General features: G+C 36.5%; 1 protein-coding gene across 1 annotated transcript in view; it reads left to right on the forward strand.

Annotated features, from left to right (window-relative positions):
* The window catches only part of GALNTL6 (polypeptide N-acetylgalactosaminyltransferase like 6), a 944,384-nt gene that overhangs the window by 828,681 nt on the left and 92,691 nt on the right, over positions 1 to 23,012 (forward strand). Inside the window, exon 8 of the mRNA XM_070415471.1 lies at positions 9,919 to 10,036. Coding sequence (XP_070271572.1) covers positions 9,919 to 10,036 — 118 coding nt within the window. The remainder of the gene's footprint in view (positions 1 to 9,918; positions 10,037 to 23,012) is intronic.

Consider the following 23,012-nt stretch of genomic DNA (forward strand, 5'->3'; position numbering starts at 1 on the left):
ATAAATAATTAAAGCTATAATATGTGAAATATGAAACCATGATTAAGATCTGTAGCCATTTAGAAATTAGAAAAGGCAGGATTACACACAGGAGAATCCATCTATCCACTCACTGTAGGACTAAAGAAAGGTATTTTTTGGAATAGTCAATCTGTTCCTCATTCTTGGTTGGTCTTCCACTTGCACACACACACATACCATTTTTAGACCCCAGAAGAGTCATCAAAGACACAACATACTAGTCACATAACAGAAGACTAAGATTGAAGGAATATTTAGCACATTTTGTCCATTCTCCTCCTCTACCCACTGAGCAGTTGTTGATGTGCCTTTTGACACCCGGGGTTTTCTATTTTGTCTCATGTTAGATCAGTGCCAACCACTGAAGATATAAAGACAGTAGGAGCCTGAGAAACTTCAGGACCACCAGTTTAATTGGAACATCAAACCAAGGCCATCACGTGATCATTATGGCTGTTGTCTGGTTTAATGCCCCATATAATTTGTGCTGACATCCATAAGATTCCTTCCTCCATCAACTCTTTATATGCATTCACAAAATAGTCTCCGCTATGTTAAGTATGAAGTAAGCAGCAAAAAGCATATTCAATTTTATAAAACCTTTTAAATCATTACATAGTATTATATGTGTTTATGTTTGTGATTAAAAACAAAATTACAAATCCTGGCACAAAGTAGTACAAAATTTGTGCTATAATTTATCATTTTGTTTTTCTCCTCATTGTATCCAAAAAGCTGAAAAGTCATAATCCCGCCACCTGCTTTTGGATAACTAGTTGGCCTTGATTCCTTTTCTACCAGTTTTTTTTCTAAACATGAACATTTGCATTTGTAAATCCAGAAAAATAGAAAGCTTTTTTTCCCTACGGAAAGGCGTTCACTTTTATCCGAGGAGCGCTGAAAAGCAGTCATGCATTGCAGAATATCCAGGGTACTAGTAGAGATAACTTGTTTAAAAAGCCTAAAAAAATAATTCTATGTCAGGCCCACCTTAAAAACTAGGAAACTCACCAAAATCCTGTCTCTATCAGGAATTCTTATCACTTAACAGTACCATAATGAAATTGCTATAATATATCCTCTTTAAGAGCTTGGAATTCAAAATGATATCTGTTATCAGCTGTCTATGTGTGTATAACAGACCATTCCAGAATTTAGTGGCTTGGAACAGCAAGCCTTTTGCTGGCTCACAATTCTGAGCAGCAGAAATTTAGTCTAAGTTCCACTGAATGGTTCTTCCACGGGTCTCACGTAAGTAGCAAAAACAACTGGGTTGGGTTCCCTGGGACTTTCTGGTTTTAACACTGAAAGTCCAGCCTCTAGGAAACCAGTCAGTCTCGAGCAAAACAAACAGTAGGTCAACCTATACCCGAGGTCACACATGTGGCAGGAGTCATATGGTGGCTCACCTGGAGCCAGATGGCCGAAGGTACACATAGCTAGTAGTTGGTGCTGATTGTCAGCTGGGCCATGTTCCTCCATCAGGCGAGCCCAGGCTCCTTCACATGGTAGCAGGCATCTAGGAGAAATAGGAGGGAGTGCAAGCCCCAAGGGCAAGCCCTCTGTTTACACCACATTTGTCGATATCAACTAAGCAATGTCACATGGCTAAGGAAGTCAGTGTGGGAATGTACCACACCAGGGCACGGATGCAAGAAGCCAGGAATCACAGGAACAATTATTGTTACAGTCTAGAGTGGTCAAACTGTGGCTCGTGAGGCACATGCGGCTCTTTGGCCCCTTGAGTTCGGCTCTTCCACAAAATAACCGACTTCTGGGCATGGGCCACGAAGTTTCAATCGCACTGTACGTGCGCGCCCGCACGTGGTATTTTGTACCAATAAAATACCAGGAAATTATACCAAAAAGAAAGATGATTGTTTTTACAACATAAATTATACAATTGAATTTATCTGTAGTTATTTAGCCAGGCTTTTCAAAATTCTAATTATGTAATGATTTAATAGTTAGAAGAACAAAATTGTTAGAAAAAAAACATTGCTTTAATGTGCACTATCATTTTAATCAATAATTGAATTCTAGTTGAAAATAATTATATTTTAGCTGAAATTGTTTAGAGTCGTGGGCCAACTAAAAATTGCTAGTTACATAACTGAAAATTATGTAGTTCATCACTATGCTGATTGACTTGGGTTGATTATGCCATTTTATTACTGATCAAATTCACATTGCAACCCACATGTCCAGGATTCTCTGTGTACCACTAATATGAATGGAAATTGAGAGCCAAATTATTTTCTAAGAGGCCAAACTGAAATTTCTTTTAGATTTCTGGATCAAAGTTTTAATTGTTAGTAAATTTTAAAAATAAATATTTTTTCAATGTGATATTTTTATTATTCCAACCTATAAAGAACACATAAACTGTATTAAATTATGAATTAATACTTTTTATCATGAAAGAAAATGCAAGAAACTAGGCAATAATCTCCTGGAGAAAGTTTTTATTTTTTTTTAACTCCACCATTTTTTTTTTTCACATACGGGGGAAAGAATGAATATGTGAAATGGAGAAAATTAGGAAGATCAGCAATTCCTTAGAATGCCGTGGGAATCATGGGATGAAGCTTCAAGCATTTAGACCTATATCCTGAGTTAGCAAAGACAACCAACTATATACCCTTTGAAAAATATTTGCAAATGAGAACATGAAGACTGTTTCAAATAAAGAATGGTGCTAGTACACTTGTACATTATAGCCTCATGAATTAAAGTCAGCAAAGTTTAGAATATAAAAATTGATGTAGAAAAATAAAGTAGTCTACCATAAATTAAGAGGAAAGCATATTTATTACCCAGTTCAATAGACTTAATATAAAATAGAAAAAAAAATGATTTCCATTAAGTATTAGGAAAGTTATAGTTCTATGACCTGAAGAATAAAGAATCTTCCATAGGAACTTGCTTCACGGTTTCATTAATTTTAACAGGCCTCCCAAGGATGACAGGTGTTTTTTAATGGCAAAACTCAAAACTTGATTTGTGATATTATGAGCAATACTCATAAAGTACATTAATATATCGAAAGTTTCACGGACACAGAGCCAATATTTAACATGTCTACAGTGTGTTAGCATTCCCAGCTAAACCAGCAAGAATTTTGGGGAGGGGGGACTAGAAATATAAAGATAAATGAGTGTGGGAAATGGGGCCAATGGGGAGAGTTTCAAGCAATTAATATTTTTAAAATAGAAAACAGAAAGCAGAAGATCATGCTGAAAATAATAAACTGCTCTTTTTCCTTTACACTGAGGGAGAAATAATGTGACACATTTAACATTTTTTACTCTTAATATATGAGAAATAGTCATTTTTCTACTCTTGACTTCAATGCAAAATTTTATAATAGTAAACTCATATTTGTATGGTAAGGTACGAATTTCAATTCATAAACTCAGTTTTGCATGCTATTTCACAGCATTAAATTTTCTTCAGAGCCACGTAAATCCAATTTTGAGTTTCCTTCACCAAAGTAGTAGGAAATTCCGTCCGTCTTCTCATAGCAGTTCCCTCTCCTCAGAGAGGGCAATGGTTCCGGAGTCTTACTTGGGTCACATTATCAAAGTTGTCATTCTGATTGTAGTTGTCAGTTCACAGTGGTTGCCACCAAGACCCCTACTGCCCAAGCCACTTGGTATGTTCAAATCTAGAAATTATGTTAATTTATACAAAATAAAGTTTGTCAAGGTCAAGAGTCCCAGTGTGTGGGTATAGCCTCCCTATGTGTTCCACACAGGAGGTCACTGACATCGCCAAGGGCCCCTCCACAAAGCAGGGTGCGCGCCTCCATCACTCTCACACTTGACAGCTTCTGATGGGGAGTCTTTCTTTCCCTCTCTCTCCTCTCTCTCTGGGATATCTTGAATGATCTCTTCAGGCTTCTTAGGCTCCCTTAAAAATAGGATTGCCCAGCCAGTGTTGCTCAGTGGTTGAGCGTCACTGGTTTGATTCCCAGTCAGGGCACATGCCCAGGTTGTGGGCTGGATCCCCAGTGGGGGGTGCATGCAGGAGACAGCCGATCAATGTTCTCTCTCATTGATGTTTCTATCTATCCCTCTCCCTTCCTCTCTCTCTAAAATAAATAAAAATGTTTTTAAAAAAAGAAAGAGCAGCTTTCATTAGTCTTTTAACAGCTTCTTCTTGCCCAACTACAGAAATGACTGAGTCTCATGTCCTGGCTTGCTTTGTGCTTGAAATGAGAATGGTGGTGACCATCAAAGGGAAAGAGTACACAGTGATTAGTTCATTAATAATTTATTGTGCTATACTGACAATGCCTATTTCAAGTACCAGTGGAACTTTGAGCACCCACTCTGTGTGTGTGACACTGGGCACTTTACATGCATCCTCCCCTTATCCTCTGGCTTCAGCAAGACAGGCCTTCTTCCATTTCTTGTTACTAGTCTTCTTCCAAGCACAGGGCCTTGCTACACCATCTTCCTTAGCCTCAAATCCATCCTTCACTCCTTTTTCTTTCCATTTTTTAAAATCATTTACCCTAGCCCTAGCCGGTTTGGCTCGGTGGATAGAGTGTCAGCCTGTGAACTGAAGGGTCCTGGGTTCTATTTCGGTCAAGGGCACATGCCCGAGTTGCGGGCTCGAGCCCCAGTAGGGGGCATGCAGGAGGCAGCCAATCAATGACTCTCTCTCATCACTGATGTATCTCTCCCTCTCCTTTCCTCTCTGAAATCAATAAAAATATATTAAAATAAATAAATAAAATTAACAAAAAGTGTAATTGGAGTCTCTGAAGGATATGAAAGAAAAGTAGGGGCAGAAAGAATAATGGAAGATATAATGGTCAAAATGTGTTTAAATTCCATGAAAACTGTATCTACAGATCCAAGAAACTCAATTAATTCCAAGTAGAAAAAACTATACCAAGTCATGCCATAATAAAATTCAATGATACAGAGATCTTTAACATAGCCAGAGAAATATAGGCTCATTACATACAGAAAAGAAAACAAAGATAAAAATAACATTTTTCATGGGAAACAATACAAATGGGAAGAAAGTGGCAACATGTTTAGAGGATTGGAAAAAGATCTGTTAACTTAGCAATAGCCATCTACACTTTTTAAAGATACTTTAATGATGTTTTCAAATATGCAAAAGATAAAAGTCCCCATTACCATTACAAGAAGTGTTAGAAGAAGTAAAATAATGCCAGATGGAAATGTGGATCAAAACAAAAGAATTAAGAAATGAGAAATGGCCCGGCTGGCGTGGCTCAATGGTTGAGCATTGACCTATGAACCAGGAGGTCACGGTTCGATTTCTAGTCAGGGCACATGTCCGGGTTGCAGGCTCTATCTCCAGTGTGGGGCATACAGGAGGCAACCAATCAATGATTCTCTCTCATCATTGATATTTCTATCTCTCTCCCCCTCTCCCTTCCTCTCTGAAATCAATAAAAACATATTAAAAGAAAACAACCCAAAGGTAGAGATTGTAAAGAAAGCAAGATGCAAATATATACTGCTTAGAAGAAAAACACTTTAAATATAACGACACAACTAATTTAAAAACTAAAGTAAAGAGATATAAAAAGTTATAAATACTAGTGTTTAGATAATGCAAACCTAAAGAAAATAGAAGTGGCTATAGTAATATTAAATCAAAATACAGGCTGTCCCAAAAATGTATACACACTTTAATAGCTGATAACTCAATTTTGAAAATTGAATCTATTTTAATAAATACATTTCATTAAATGTATTTTAATAACTTTGTAATTATTCAGAGTATGTGTGTACATGTTTTGGGGACACCCTGTAGATGTCAGAGCAAAGACTATTATCAGGGATGAGAAAAGTCTTTCATAATGATAATGAGGTCAACTCATCAAGAGCACATAAAAATCCTAAACTTTTATGCCTACTAACAGAACTATAAAATTCATGAAGCAAAAACACTGATAGAACAGAAAGAAGAAATAAACAAATCCAGAATTATAGCCATATATTTCACTCCTTCTCTCAATAATTGAAGGAACAAGGAGACAGAAAATCAATAAGAATACAGAAGACTTGAACACTATCAACTAACTTTATCTAATAAATATTTATAAACCATCACTCAACAGCAACAGAATACACATTCTTTTCAAACACATGTGTAACATTTACCAAGAGAGGCCATTTTCTGAGCCATTCCAAAGTATATTGTAAAAGGATTCAAATTATGTAAAGTATATTCTCTGACCATAGTGGAATTAAATGAGAATCAATAACAGAAAGATCTTAAACAAATCACCAAATATTTGGAAACTAAATTATATACTTCTGTATAAACCATAGGTTTTTAAAGAGAACGAGAAAAATTAGGGATTATTTTGAACATAATGAAAATTGGAATACTACTTATCATTTTTGTATGTGAAGGATTGTGCTAAAGCAGCACTTTAGGGAGATTTATAGTATTAAATACCTATATTCGAAAAAAATAAAAGTCTCTAATCAGTAATCTTAGGTTCCAACTTAAGTAACTAGAAAAAAAAGCAAATTAAATAGAGTAAGTAGATGAATTAAAATAATAAAGACCAAAGAGAAATCAATGAAATATAAAACAATAGGGGAAAATCCTTTAAACCAAATGCTAGTTCTTTAAACAGATCAATACAATTGATAAAACTCCATTAGCAATAGGGAAAACAATAGGGAAAAATTCATTAAACCAAATGCTAGTTCTTTAAACAGATCAATACAATTGATAAAACTCTAGCCAGACTGACTGTGAAAAAAGAGGAATGACACAAATATGCTCAACAGCAGGAATCATTATAGAAATGAAAAACAAAACCATAAGAAGATGCCATTACATTCCTATTATAATACTAAACTTCAAAAGACTGTTCGTATCAACTATTGAAGAGGATATGGAACAAATGGAATTCTAATACTGTTGGCGAAAACATAAAATGATACAAACACTTTGGAAAACAATTTGGCAACTTCTTAAAAGGTTAAACATATATGTTCTAGTCATTACACAAGAGAAATGAAAGAATATGTCCACACTAAGACTAGTACACAAAATTCATAGAAGCTTTATTTGTAATAGTCCAAAACTGGAAACAACCCAAATGTTCATCAATAGGTACATGGATAATCAAACTGGTCTATTCATGCAAACAGAATATTACTCAGCAATAAAAATATGAATGAACTATTAATACATGCTACAACATCAATGACTGTCAATGATGTAAAATATAAGAAGTCAGACCCCCCAAAAAGAGTACATAATGTATGATTTCATTTGTATAAAAATCTAGAAAATGCAAACTCATCTAGAGTGACAGAAGGCAGATCAGTGTTGCCTAGAGGAAGGGAATGAACAAAGGGTGGAAGATGGGATTACAATAAAGAAACCTTCGGAATGGTGAATATGTCCTTTTTCTTGAATATGGTGGTGGCTGCACGGGGATATACATACATCAGTCAAAACTTACCAAATTGTACACTTGAAAATGTGTATTTCGTTGTATGTCAAATGTGTCTTAATTACAGTATTTAAAAGATTAATGAACAAATATGAATAATACATAAATAAATCAAAGGTTTGTTTCTTACCTGTCATTCATACTAATCAATATAGGAAACACTGCCTGACTGGTGTGGCTCAGTGGTTGAGCCTCGACCTATGAACCAGGAGGTCATGGTTCAATTTCTGGCCTGGGCACATGTCTGGGTTGTGGGCTCATGCAGTAGGCAGCCAATTAATGATTCTTTCTCATCATTTATGTTTCTATCTCTCTCTCTCTCTCCCTTCCTCTCTGAAATCAATAAAAATATATTTTTATAAGATTATGTTCTCTCTTTAAAATATATATATATGAAACACTAATTTATTTGGGCCTGGTAAAAAAGATCCATTTGAATGTATTTTATTTTCTCTACAATTAACCTAAAATATGCTACATGATTTGTTTTTTATAAACTCACTAGAGGGCCCAGTGCACGAAATCTGTGCACTGAGGGGGTGTGTTCCCTCAGGGGGCAGATTGAGACTGCCTGATCACTTACACCCAAACCCTACAAAGCAAAGGTTAGACTGTAGTAATGGGTCCAATTGGGAGCTGCACCCAATACATGTTACAGTCCCAATTTGTTCCAGCTACAGTTGTAATTCACCTCGGAAATTCAGTGCATGGAAAACAGAAAAAGATTAGGCTGCTGGAGATAGGGAACATTTGATTCTAGAATTTTTTTATAAATATATTTTTATTGACTTCAGAAAGGAAAGGAGAGGGGTAGAGAGATAGAAACATCAATGATGAGAGAGAATCATTGATTGGCTGCCTCCTGCACACCCAGCACTGGGGATGGAGCCCAAAACCCACGCATATGCCATCACCAGGAATCGAACAGTGACCTCCTGGTTCATAGGTCAATGCCCAACCACTGAGCCACACAGGCTGGGTTAGGATTTTTATTTCAAACAAAATAAAAAACTTCATGAGATTCTTTATGTTATTTTTTTAATCCTGCTCACTTCTCAGGAGAAAAATAAATCCCTCTTCCTGCCATGTAATCTTTTCATCTTCATACAGTCTACTAGACATTAAAAAAAAGATTCGTAACTGAAGTAGGCTAAGTACCATCTCAACATGCAAAGTCATTGACATATATAATGCACTTAAATTCAAGTTTAAATTCGAGTGCTACATTAAATATTACCAAAAGCAAGTCTTCGGTGGGTCTGTAACTTAGTGTGTCTAATATGTACACATATTTTAAAATGTGTATCTTCAACATTTAATGTCTTTTACTCTTATTGATAAAGAGCCTTTGCTTCAAAAACTTTTTCAAAACTGTCACCAAAACTGTGCTGACAATGTCTGTCTGCATAGAGTATTCTCTAATTATTTGATATCTACATTTATGTAGCTGTCTGTCTTCACCCCCAAACACTGAAAGAAAACTGTCTGATAAAGAGCTCAAAGGTTTTGAAATCAGAGGACCTTGGTCCCAGGGCCACCATACACTAGATTCAGCCTTGGGCACTGCTTTTAACCTCTCTCTGCCTCTTTCTTCAAACAGGACATAGGGATGATATTTGTATGGTTGCTGTGAGGATCAATCAAGGGAATGAGATAAAGCTCTTAGCCAAGAGCCCAGCTCATAGTGAGATTTCAAAATACAAGAGCTACCTTTGAACTACAAAATATTTTAGGGCAGGGCCCAATGAGTGTAAATTAGCCCATTATATAGCAACATGTGTACAGTGCATCCTAGCAGGAGTAGAATGCTGAAAAATTATTTGACCAAAAGGAATATTTGTTAGAAAAGCAGAGAAAATCTAAATTAATTAAAATGAAAAGAGCTAGTTTAATTTCATCTTTGGCATGTTAATTAACTAATTCTGATGGGTTATTATAGTCAACTGTCTATCTGATAGTCTGCAAAATGGACATGACCTGTAATTGGCAGATGCTTGGTGAGTTTGTACTAAGAGGTTTAATCAAACATGTTTGTCTACAGCAGCAATTTCTATACTTTTATCTGTCTGATAGGATAAGATCTCTTTCACTTTGAGGAAAAAACATAAAATTGAGTGATATTTCTCAATATAACAGTCATTAATCATCATGTATTTCCCCCTAATGATAAACATATGGAGGAAGTGTGGCTCCACAGGACATTAGTGGCATTAGGACCTGACCTGCAGAGTTTAACACTCATGAGAATTCCAAGAGTATTTACAGACCATGTGAGAACCTTAAACCCACTTACAGAAAACTAGTGCTAAAAAGTTCCATGCCATTGACAACTGGGAATGTCTTGAATTTGCTTCTTTCTTTTTTCCAAGCAAAACACTATTGCCCCTGATATTCATTGTCCTTTAAAGATTATTTTGTTCATTCCACAGGTCTCCTGTGATGGCTGGAGGTCTCTTTGCTGTGAATCGCAAATGGTTTTGGGAGTTAGGTGGCTATGATCCAGGTTTAGAAATCTGGGGAGGAGAACAGTATGAAATCTCTTTTAAGGTAAGTCACCAAGACCCTCTTCACACTATACTAGTATGTACATAATTTTGACAAGTCTGATAGAATGTCATTATTTCATTTTATGACCTACTAGCCCCAGTGCACAGATTTGTGCACCGGTGGGGTGCCTGGCCTGCAGGGATCGGGCTGAAACTGGCTCTCACGATATCCCCCAAGGGGTCCCAGATTGCGAGAGGGCACAGGCCAGGCCGAGGGACCCCGCTGGTGCTCGATCGGGGTGGGGAAGGACCACGGGAGGGCTCTAGGGCATGTCTGGCCCATCTCGCCCAGTCCCGATCAGCCGGACCCCAGCAGCAAACTAACCTATGGGTCAGAGCATCTGCCCCCTAGTGGTCAGTGCATGTCATAGTGACTGGTCGAATGGTCAAATGGCTGGAGGGACAACTAGCAATTAGGCTTTTATATATATAGATGTTGTGAGATGATGAAAATAGACACACTGTCTTTCCAAGTCAGCCATTGAATGAGAGAATCTACTTCCTTCTGATGTTTCAGTGAGACATAGCCATGCCATAAAAGAAATGCAGAATATAAATAATTCAAAACCCCATTTGCAGGTTGGAAACTTGTTTCGCCAACAGACCTACTATTCCCCTGACCAGTGCATACCTTCTGAGCACTTAGAAAGATGGATAGAAGAATTAAGATGAAAGAAAGCAAATGTATTGGAGCTTTTGCCCTTTCTATTTGTTCTAGAAATAATATTTCACATTTTGATCATAACCAGTTATTCCAAAATTTCAATAACAGAAGAGTAAGTTTGAAATATGAATCACAAATTAAGGCTATTTTTATGTAATTCCAAAATGAGCAAAATTTTTAAACTTATTTTTATCTGAAATTGCCCAAGTATCTATTTGTTTTGACCATTAACACTCAGTAAAATTATATGCTTTATCATATAGATGTACATGATAGATTATCAAATAAATGAAAAAATTTTACCACATGTGAAGACCATAAAAGCAAAGCAAAAGAAAACTGTGCAAATAGGTGTACTCTAAACCACCAATATTTCTTTTGTTTCTAAAAAGCAGTCTTATAACAGAAAGAAATCATTTTCTTTTTTTACATTATCATTATCACAATTTATATAAAAAATAGATTGATTCTTGCAGGATTTATTATATAATAATATCTTTTTAAGTAAATCAGCTTTTTCTAATTATTTCCATTATGAAATCAAACCAACTCAGGCTGAGAAAATAAAAGTATTGTGAGTACAGTAAAAGTCAGACAGGAATCTAGTTAAACTTTTTGAATTGATGTATAAAAAGAAAGTGTTAAAAACTGATTTTCATAGAACTGTAGCAGCTATATTCAATGTGTTAACCAAAATGATATGTTGTCCTAAAGAGTCATAAAATAAATATTCACAAAGAGATGCTCAGGAGGCGTGATTGCAGGCTTCAAGACATCTAGAATTTTCCATCTCACTATGCTGGCAGTAAACTTTGAAATGCCATTTATTAAATTAGTGCTTTTCTTTCATCATCCTTCAAATACATCTAATATCACATATAAGCTACTTTTTTCTTAACCTTTTTCTAAATACATGGTTTAAAATCCTTGAATTTACCAGGTATCTTTTTAGTTTCTCGGTTATAGCTGCACAGTTATCACATTGTATGTAACAACTATAGAAGTCATAATGATAGCATCTACTACCTTTACCTAGTGGCATGAGCCAGAAGGTGAATAAGTGCTTTATATGCATTATCTAATTTAAAATCACAAATCTAAGAAGTAGGTATGATTCCATTTTACAGATGAAGAAACTGAGACTTAAGGTTTTAAAAGATTTTTAGATTCAATTATTTTTAACTTTTAAAGATTAAGTAAACTACCAGGTGCCAATTAAGCATTAAAATGCCCCATTTCTGCTTAATTGCAAAGATGCAGGATTATGAAGTTATCTGACTCTCAAGTCATATCTGCCAACACCGTCCTAAGTTCATTGATCTCTACCTAATGGTTCCTTTCATTGAACAGAGGCAAGTGACTTCACTATAGTCTAATAGCACAACCACAAGTGTTCTGCTGACCCTGGCAAAATACCACTGGTTGGCAGATATTGCCTAAAGCCGGATGCAAAGTTTACAATAACACCTTCAACTGGAAAAATTAAAGATAAAAATGGCCTTGCTATATTTGCGCCATCATCAGAATCCAAGGGATTCTTTATACTTTTCAGAGTTCAAGAGGTGTTTTTTCTTCTTAAATTCTCTTAATTACTGAATTTTTTAAGTTTAAAATATTATTAAGAAATTATCTATTAAGCAGGAGATGCTTGGTTTTGACTAATCAACTGGATGATGGATAAATTGCTATCAAACAGCAGAGGGTCTGCAGAATATACATTTGCATTGTAAGGCACAAAAGCATTTTCTAGACCAACATAAACTTGCATCTCCCACTTCTCTGTCACACGTATCTATCACATCTCTTTGGGGTGACCTGAAATTTTATTACCCCATTTTCAATTTTTTAAGTTACCTGTCATTCTGAAGGATATAATTGGAATGCAGCCCTGTCGGCTTTGTCTAGAAACCATGGCAACAGTGCTGGAAGTTCAGGACTAAATTGCCCTAGGTTGTTTGGTTGGAATGACAGCTTCTTTGGCGACAGCTATGTCTTACAGGGTCCCATTTTAGACATATCCCTTCATTTTTCGCGCTATTGTGTGATGACCTTGGGGCTCCTGTCATTCCTCTTTAGTATTTGTAACATGAGGAGGACAAACTTAAACAGCATAGGTAGAATGTGCTTTGAAGCAAGAAGAATTTTCTCCGTGTGCAAAGAATCAAAAAACTTGTACACAATATCTTGGTTAAATGATACTATATGATACCATTTAAAATTAAAGAGAAAAATCAAATATCTGAGTTTTTTGGCATAGTCCATAAATTGTGATTGGTTTTACAGGGTGAAGCACTGTAAGATATAAACTGGTCGGCACTTAAGGCTTGGGAAATATGGATGGATAGCTGAGAGTCCGTTAGTGTGTTTCACTCCATAATATAGAAAGTATTTGAAGTCTAGAACGTAAAAGCTCTAATTAAAAAGGTTTCTGTCTATGGTTGTCATCAGACATCTTAGCTAGCTGTTTACTTTTCAACCAAAGAAACATTTCACCAACGATGATGATAAGATTCCATCGCTGAATAAAAGTGTTTCCAGAAAGCTCTGCTTTATATAAAGGGCTTAGTTTGGGGTCAAACAATATTTGGCTAAAAGTGCTCCACAACTCCGTTTCTCTCTAAACATCTTCCCTTCCTTTTTCTAACATCTGATTAGATGAGTAGATTTCATGCCATAACATATAAGCCAATGGTATAATTTTCAGGAATAGGTTGAGGAAACGATGTCTCCAGAGAAATCATCTGTCTGCACTGTGCCAGTTGTTAGTATCCTATATAATAAAAATATACTATGCAAATTGTCCCCTTGACTGGGAGTTTGTCCAGGAGTTCGACCAGGGGGTCAGGGGAAGGGAGGGAGGCCCCAGCTAGCAGCCGGCAGCCGCTAGGGACTCTACCAGTGCATGAATTTTGTGCACTGGTCCTCTAGTGTTTCAATATGAGTCTGAACTCCTAGATGGCCCTAAATTATCCAGCTGTCCTTCAAATGTTTCTAAGTAAGCCAGCTGCTTCAGAGGAGAAATAAACCTTAAGTCATTCAATAAGCTTTAATTGAGCATCTAATTTGTGTCAGGCATTGTTCCAGGTTCTCAATTTGGAGTTGCACCAGGAAACCAAGACAGACTGAACAGTGTGGCATAAAAGAGATAACGCCCATCTTTAAATATTGTCTGCCATTTAAGTTGCCAAATTAATGTTAAAATCATTAGGAGTCTGTGATTTTCCAGAGTGTGTTTTCACATCCATTCCCCAAAGATAAAAGTCCAAATGTCAGGATTTTCAAAAGGTCTGTCCTTCGAGTGCCAAAAACTCTTCTCAGAAAATAAAAGTGAGCAAAAACCACTCATTAAGCAGCATCAAATTTAGACTGAAGCCCAGGGGCAGACTGACTCTATTCCATGGAATTCTCTGGCATGGGACATAAAGTTTAGAGCTAGGCAGAAGAGCAAAAAGTCTGGTTTGGGCTGTTCTCTTTTAGCCCCAGGAGCTTATCAGTATGGTCCCACATTGATCCAGTACTTCTTGGGCCATTTCATAGTCTAGGAAGAATTCTTGATCACCAGCCTTAGCTGGACAGAATGTTCGAGGCCCCAGATGAGATTAGTATGGGACCTTATGTCCTACAGTGAATCTACTGAAGCAGGTAGCCCTATACAGCCTATTTCAAAAACCATTCTTAAGGAATTATAACACACTATGTAATCACCTTTGTTTTGTGCTGTTGTCCTTCCCATGTATTGAGCTTAAGATTCAAACATTTAAGGAAACATTAACTTGCTTCTCACATCTTTTAGTCCTTATCAGTCATTAAGTCATTCAGCAGACATTTATTTGACAACAATGTGCCAACTCTGGGCTAAACTCTTGAGATATAAAGATAAATGTGCAAAGATTCTCACTGTGGACGAGGTTACTCTGCAGTAGCAGTTTACGAATTAATTTGCCACAATTTCTCATCATTCTCAATATTGTCTAGAATATTTTTTATTTGCATACTCACAGTAATAATTTGGGATGCATACAATACCCTCTTTGCTAGCCTCCCTTCCTCTGTTCTTTCTCCTCTTTTAACCTATTTCCACATTTCATTCATTTATTCCCTGAGTTGTTTTATTTTCCCCTCTTACAAGTTCACAGTCACCACTAATTACCACACAAATTAAATGAACACACTGAATCAAAAATCATCAAATTTTTCATCAATTACCTGCCTCACCTATGTGTCTCCATTCACACTGAAAACCAATTTAACTACTGTATTCCCTTTCTTCCCCGAAGATAGAAATTCATGCTTCCATTGCTGTGCCTACTTATTGCATAGATTTTAACCAACCAGTCAGGCTTTGTTCTGTTGCCAAGAAATTTGTTTATCCTCTCTATAAATATTAATCAGAAACCTTTACCATGAGTCCTTGTACCATGCAAGCTAGACTCTGCACAAAAATGCCGAAGAAGCCCAGTAGAAACCATTGGATCAAGGACAACTAAGATGAGTATTTCTCCCATTAAACATGTAAAGAGCAATTAAAGCAACAAAAAAAAAACTACATTAAGAATTTTCTCTAAAGTAAAACATAAATGGACTTTTATTCAGTTTTCTAATGAAAGAGGTAAAGGCTTTTCCCTCTTCTTATGGGTCCACTGCCTGGACTAAAGTAGGGAAGCATTGCCCAGCCAGTGTGGATCAATAGTTGAGTGGCAACCCAGGGACCAAGAGGTCACAGTTCAATTCCCGGTTAAGGCACATGCCTGGGTTTTGAGCTAGATCCCCAGTAGGGAGCATGCAGGAGTCAGCCAGCCCATCAATGTTTTTCTTTCATCGATGTTTCTTTCTCTCTATTCCTTACACTTCTTCCATCTCTAAAAATCAATAAAAACATATTTTCAAAGTAGGGGAGCATAAACCATACCCATATCGCATTCACTATGAATTCCAGTTTGGGTTCTTTTAAATTAGAATAAGAACTAAAGATGTTTTGAAGCTATCTTAATGCAGTAATAGAAGCCTTCTGGTTTTAAATGATTTCATCCAACCTTTTTTTTTGTTACTTCGCCCACATCTAATTTGACAGCAATTTCTTAACAACAACTCAATCCTTTCCAACTCCTGGAATTAGTTTTGACATGACCAACAATTCTTTCTCTTTTCATAACCGTACTTCATCAGCTTAAGTGGTATTCAATTAAATTACATGATTACAATTTTTGAAAACTAGCATAATCGCATTTGGAAAGAAATGAACTCACTGTCTCTGAGGTAAGCGTGTAAATTAACTATTGCGAGCAAAAGATTCCAGCTTCACCATAATATGAATGCAATTCAATGTTTACAGGAGGACTAGGGAGTGATGGTTAATACATTAAATTGATTGAACAGAGATTCAGTCCTTGCTGTCAAAACGTTTCAGTCTAATGAGAGATGGGAAACATTCAGAGGTGGATGCACTGCCAAGTTGGCAAGGAAGCCAGTTTCCCCCTCTTTCAGATCAGGTCTGGGTGTGGCTCTCCTTTCTGGTCCTCATCCCTACCCAGGTGCCCCAGTTCCCTGACCTTTGTCAGGGGGCTCACAGGGACCCAGGGTTTTGAATGACCAGTGTGTTACAGTGATGAGTCAGGGGAGGGGATTGGGGGGGGAGGGAGTCAGCCTCAGTACCCTTCCCTTGTCTCTTCCACTCTGCACCCTGGTCTACAGACCATTTCCAAAACTTTTGCTTTTTAGTTGTCACATCTTCTCCCTTCTTCCAGGCCCAATCTTGTGTCATCTCTAAAGTGAAGAACAAAGATCAGTCCTAAAATAAGCCTCTGGGGTTTCTTTGAAAACTTGCTTCTACTTTGGTATGGCTGGGGAAGAAAATGCTCCATAGAAGATGGAAAACACACTGAACATAACAAAATGAATGTTTCCATTTATAATCCTGCCACACACAATTAAGCTTATACAGCTTAAAGGGGCTAAACTAAGACTGAGATTTTAATAGGCAGGTTGTTTATTTTCTAGCCCTTTATGACTTATAATTTCTGTTTCCTCTGGAACTTATAAAATCTTTACATAGAGCTACCTGTGTCCCAAACCTCCGGGCATTCTCTTCTTCCTCTGGTGGAAATAACTATTATTTGGTCCCCTAAAAAGAACAAGTAATGAGTTAGCACTTAAAGGTCATTGAATTTAATTCCTTATCCCTTTCAACACTAATGCAAAGTAAAAATATAATTTCTATTTTATAATTGGCAAAGGCAGGCTTTAACTTAGTTAATATCAAAGCCACAGTCAGAATTTGGGTTTGCTCTCAAAACCATTAGTCTAATTTCCCTTAGCTGGAAAAATAGAATTTGTGCCCTTGGTGAAAAAGTGGCTACTGTCACTCTCTGAAATGACATTAAAAAGGAAATGTAGTTCTTCCTATCTGATTTTTATTAAATTTGAAGGCTGACAACTCTTGTTATGATTTCCTGTAAAATTTAATTTTTACTATCTTCAGTATGCACTGATTACTCAATAAGAATTGAATATACACAATATGGACTAATAATTGAAGACATCATGTTCACTTCTTAATCATACAAGAAAACAGCCATCAATGTGAGATTCTCATTGCTCAGTAAACCAAATATTCTTGAGCTTAACCTCATGGTAAAGCATCTCAAGAATAAACATGGGTTTTATTTATTGGTACTTAGAAAATCAGAAATAATAAGCCCACAATATTAGTTAAATTTAAAGTTTCCTACATGGTACATGGCCATCAATAAAAAGATCTAAGTATAGTTATAGTTCAACAATTGAGTGTTAAATAATTACAATATATTAACAGTTTTAAAATGGAAAAGTAGTACCTTCTCTTAGAGATCACTCAAAACAGAAAGGAGAATAAAAAACAGGAACAACAAAAACTGTATCCTTGACAAATTACCATACATTTTACCCCTATCCACAAGGTATAAAGATGGTTATCAATGCAGTAAAGGTAGATTCAATGATGTTACAGGAACATGGGAAGATGGAATGATCACAGCTACAACTCTTACTTGTAGTCAGCAGACATCCATTTTCCAAGTAATTGGCACAACATAAGGGGGAAACCTATAAACACTTATTTGAAATAATAGCAACATGTGTGATTGCTGGTGGCCAGAGCTTCCCTGGATTGAGTTTGGTACACAAGAGAAACAGCAAATGGGAGTTTGGGGACAGTTCCAAAAGAAATATTACCCAAACCAGCCATATCTGCAGGAAGCAGCTATTAGTGAGGCAGACTGGAGGAAAGATACTCGATATCGTGAGCAGCCCTGCAGCAGCCAATCCCTAGTGGATGCAGAAAATATAGGTTAAACTAATTTACTTATACACAAATTTTGTGTTATGGGGTGACTACCTGCTATAAATGGTAAGAAGAATTCACCCTATTCAGAGATGAATAATATTTTTTAAAGAAAGTAGCATATAAAAATACTACAAGAAAAAAGAAGGATCAGGGGAAAAAATGAAGAAACGTCACCAAAAATAATTGTTACTACATGGTTATAAATTTCCTTGAAAATAATAATGAAGTTATTGACTCTGAAAAAAAATATATGAAATGCTGAACTTTCATCAAAAGACAACATAAGGCAGTGAAAAAGAGTGGCAGTTGGGATATAATGAAAAAGAAACAGAAAAAGAACATTCCTTCTCTTTTGTGTCTCTAATATCAGAAAAGAAAAATATCTTTCAAATTAGTTATAAAACTAGCATAATATTAATAGCAAATTCTGACCAATATAGCACAAAAGGATTTCAAACATAGATATGTTTTACTTGTAAATACTAAGATTGAAGAATAATAAAATATTACACAATAGAACAACTTTTCAAAGACTAATTATCCCAAAATGAGTTCAACTTTCAAGGATATGTTTCAATATTGAGATATGTAACATAACATATTAACATAATTCACCTTAATAATAAATTTGAACGGTTATGGTCATTGCCATAGGTAAAGTAAAGGCATTTGATAAACTTTGCAATCCACTTTGAGCAAAATACTTAGCATGATTAAAATATTACTATGTATTCGTATAAAGGATATATCTCAACTCAAAAGCCATCAGCTAGGTTAATGAGAAAAGTCTAGGAATTTTTCCATTAAATTATTATTCTGGAAATAGGAGGAAATTCAGTTAGACAAGAGATAATGTAAGAGAGAAAGAAGTTGGAAAGAGGAGGGAAAGTTTTCATTAATTGCAAACAATACCAACATATACCTACCTGAACAACACAGGGAACCTACTGGAAAACTATAAACAATGAGATATTGAGTTAGTTGCCTTGGCAAAATGTGTGTGTGTGTAAATATGTAGAAAGCAATAGCCTTTATACTTACAAATAACAACCCCAAAAGAAGATACCATTCACAATAGTAGGGGAAAAAACAGCTAGGAATAAACTCAAGAAATGTCCTGGACCTCATGAAGAACAGTTAAAATGCTACTGAGGGACACACAAAAAGACTTGAGCACATGAAAATTTATAAAGAAGATAATTCTCCCTAAGCATACTCATAAATTTAATGCAATAAAAGTGGTAACGTGAAATTCGGAGTGGGAGGGAGCTAGACAAGGAAGGGCTTCTAGTTCATAAGGCAAACCAGATAAATAGAACAATAAGTTTTAATTAATAAGCATTCTCCACGTTCTCCTTAGTTGTCTGAAAATACAAAAACCACATAGGAAGTTTAACTCATACTCCTAAAATGGCTTATTTGCCTCCCAAGAAGGGTACAACTCCATCTCATTTTACAAGTACAGTATACTCTTTTTCCCTTAAGCCATCTCTCTATAAACTATCAGGATAGTTTGTTCAAAAGGTTTTGTTAGAAATAAATTCAGCCTTATAAAATGTGCCCATTAGAAATCCTTTTTTATGCCAAGACTGTTTCTAAAATATTTTATACAGCTTCTCATTGCTTTTCTGAGACAGCTATATTAGGGACCACCTCTTACTTTTGAGCATGCCAAGCACCTCAAAGTGCAGTTGCATTTTGTATCGAAAATGTGACAGAAGCCTTTTTATGGCACACCGTATACCTTCAGATACACAAGGAAATATCTGAAGTTGCTCCTATGGGTTTTTCCCCCCTGCAATATTTAGCCTCGGTGACGTGAAAATAATCATTTTCATTCAGCATGCTCAGAATTGATCTTCCAAAGAAAATATTAAAATGACTCTAAACTCATTCAGAAACTCAAAGATAAACAGAAACAGCTGCTGAATGTCTCACCAGCCAGTCTGAGATTCATTTCAATTACCCAACAAAAGGTACCTCAGGTGTAACAGAGCATTTTCAAGTTCAATTTTATGTCCATTAGATAGAAGCCTAGCGGCAAGTCTGAATTCCTCCCAGTTGTTACTTCCTTTATGCCTGATGGCGTTTTCCTAATTCCTTGTTAAATTTTATTTTAGCTTTTATAGATAGTTGTAAAGTGAGCAAAATATAACAATTTATACAGCATTCGGTACCTGTGTTAAGATTAATTTGACTTCCTATTGAAATCCTTTTCTAACATTGAATTTTTTTACAAATTGTTACATTTTTCTAGTTGCCATTTTTCTCTAACAAGGGAAATGAAAGATAATACAATTACTCTTATGCTTCTAGTGTGTAAATTTATATAAAGCAAGTCAACGCCCAACTCAAAAGATGTTTGTATGGAAAGTTACCAAAAAACTCTCTATACAAAATTGTCAAGCCCTTCACCCATATCTCAATGACAATACTATAGAAAGCCTCCAGGTATATATACACATTATCTGTAGAGGTATAAGGATTTGATTTTTACATTATACATCAAGGTCAACAACCTACAATACACAAGGCTCACATATGTTGACCCCACAATTTCCTCCTTCTCCCCAAATTGTGAGAGTGACAGTTGAGAATACAATCTCTACCTCCCCCCCACCCAACCCCCACATAATTCACAAACTTGCATGTATTCATAGGCCTGACCTCTCTCAGAGAGGTTAATGTGTGGATTTACAGCAGCCACTTCATATTGCCCCCAACATACCAGGAGAATGAAAGTAGTCCTGCAGGTAGACTATATCATATGACCACTATTCTTCAGCACCTGGTGTGTGCCCTTTAACAGTGCTGTGTATTACTTAATGTCCTGCTTACAAAGCCCTTATGAAGGAGACACATTACTACAACTTTATAGAAGATGAAAATAAGACGCAGAAAAGGGTAGTAACCTTCCCAAATCAAACTCTGATCCAAAGTGTTCTTCCCATCATGAAAGTATATCCACTTCTCCTCAACATAAAAAAAAACATGTAAATGCCATTATGGATTTTTGTTGCATTTATATCTCTACTTTGATGAAATTTCTTTGTATTTAATGTTGCTAAAACGAAATAATTGACTAGCCGGCTGCGGTGGCTCCGTAGTTGAGCATTGACCTATGAACCAAGAGATCATGGTTCAATTCACATTCAGGGCACATGCCCAGGTTTCGGGCTCGATCCCCAGTGTGGGGCATATAGGAGGCAGCCAATGGATGATTCTTTCTCATCATTGATGGTTCTGTCTCTCTCTCCCTCTCCCTGCCTCTCTGAAATCAATAAAATATTTTTTAAACAAATAATTGACTATCAACTGAAGCTTCGAAAACCCTTTGCTTCTTTAAAGTTTTTGTTGTAATGTGTATTCAAGCTGAGTAGCTTTGGTATAGAAAGTTATCAGCTTTGGACTGATGTGCTTATTTCAATGTGCACCTTTGGTGCTCTTAGACACTCAAACCCTCACTGTTCAAAAATAGGGATTCTTTAGCTTACTAGAGGACAGAAGCCCAATTGCTTAACATAGAGAAAAGGGAGGATTGACACTCATATAATCAAACTATGAAGAACTCAAGGAAGTGAGTGAGCCTCTGGGAGGCCTAGAAACCGGTCCCAAATGCTACCAGGATCCTTCCTTTGCATATCTTCCCCTGCCTCTCTCTTTGTCAGCTTCATTCCCTCCTATGGACTTTCCTTCCACCCCTCAGCGAAGGCCACTGAAAGCTCTCAGGCTTTTATTTCCTGCTTTGCCACCAGAAAGGTAATTCCGATCTGATGAAACACAAGGAAAGACTTCAATTAGCCTGGCCTGAGTCAGGTTCCTGCCCCTGCCATTAGGAAGGTGGTATGATTGACAGCCCAACTCAAGAGCAAAGGAGAATCACATGTTTGCGTATTTTCCTAAAGTACGGAAGTTATGGTTCCATGATAGAAAGTCAATTTTTAAAACTTTTGTTTATTTTTAGCAGATGGTGAATCCAAAAATTTAAGCAATTACACACAAAATGTGGAAACACATGGAAATAATAGTAAAAAGCAAACACTTTGCCTCTAATGCACCTTCTAAACTGTAAAATAATGAGTTAAATGTCCTTAACCATAATATTTTACCTAAAGAAGCACTATTAAAATGTTCAAATCCATAAATGATATATATAGGTATAGTTGTTTTTTTTCCAGGCCCACTCTAATCACTGTTTTAAAATCACTATTTTTAAGACTGCTTGGCGTTGCTGCAAATATAAACACTGCATGTAAAAGTAGTGATCATCTGATTAAGGTCCACTCTGAAGCCCTGCTATTCCCCACCCAGACCTCTCAAAGCTCATTAAATGCAAAATAGTTTGGGCAGGATTTCTTTATATACTGACATAATAGAGCATTTCTCACTTTGAAAAAATCCTAAGCCAATGGCTCGAGAAACAAGAGCTTTTCCCTGAGACTAGAAACCACCATATCCTCAATGAAGATGGAGATGTATTGCCCAATTGCTGCTTGTGTTATGTGCCGATCCACAAATAGAAAAGGGAGTCAGGAAAGGTCAAACTAAACTTTTATTTTTCTCCCCTGACCTCAAAGAATAATCTGAAAGCCCAGGTTTGTGAGCAGAAAGCAAAGCCATGGTATGAGGGTATAACTTCTCATTGTGACCCTTGTTAGATCAAGTCGGGCCAAAGGTGCAGCTTTATTACACGTGGCCGGGAAAAGCAGCTTATGCCAGGCATGGCCCTTTCCAATGTCTACAATCCAAAGGTTAGCAATTAATATTTTAATTTCCAGAGAGACGGTGACATGGTTGTTTATCTAGTCTTAAGAAGTTTTTCAAAGTAGGGTGATGAGGACTGAGTGCAAGATGAGAGGGTGTCTGGGGCGAAAGGGCTTGGAGCTAAGACTTGAAGGAAGTGAGAGTTAATCATGTGTCTGGAAGCAAATCCCAGATAGAAGGAACAAACGCCCTAAGGTGGGAGGGTGCCTGGCATGTTGGAGGAACAGA

This window comes from Myotis yumanensis, unplaced genomic scaffold (assembly GCF_028538775.1).
Source record: "Myotis yumanensis isolate MYYU_CA2020_CCGP unplaced genomic scaffold, mMyoYum1.0.hap1 SCAF_5, whole genome shotgun sequence".
Classification (NCBI taxonomy): Eukaryota; Metazoa; Chordata; class Mammalia; order Chiroptera; family Vespertilionidae; genus Myotis; species Myotis yumanensis.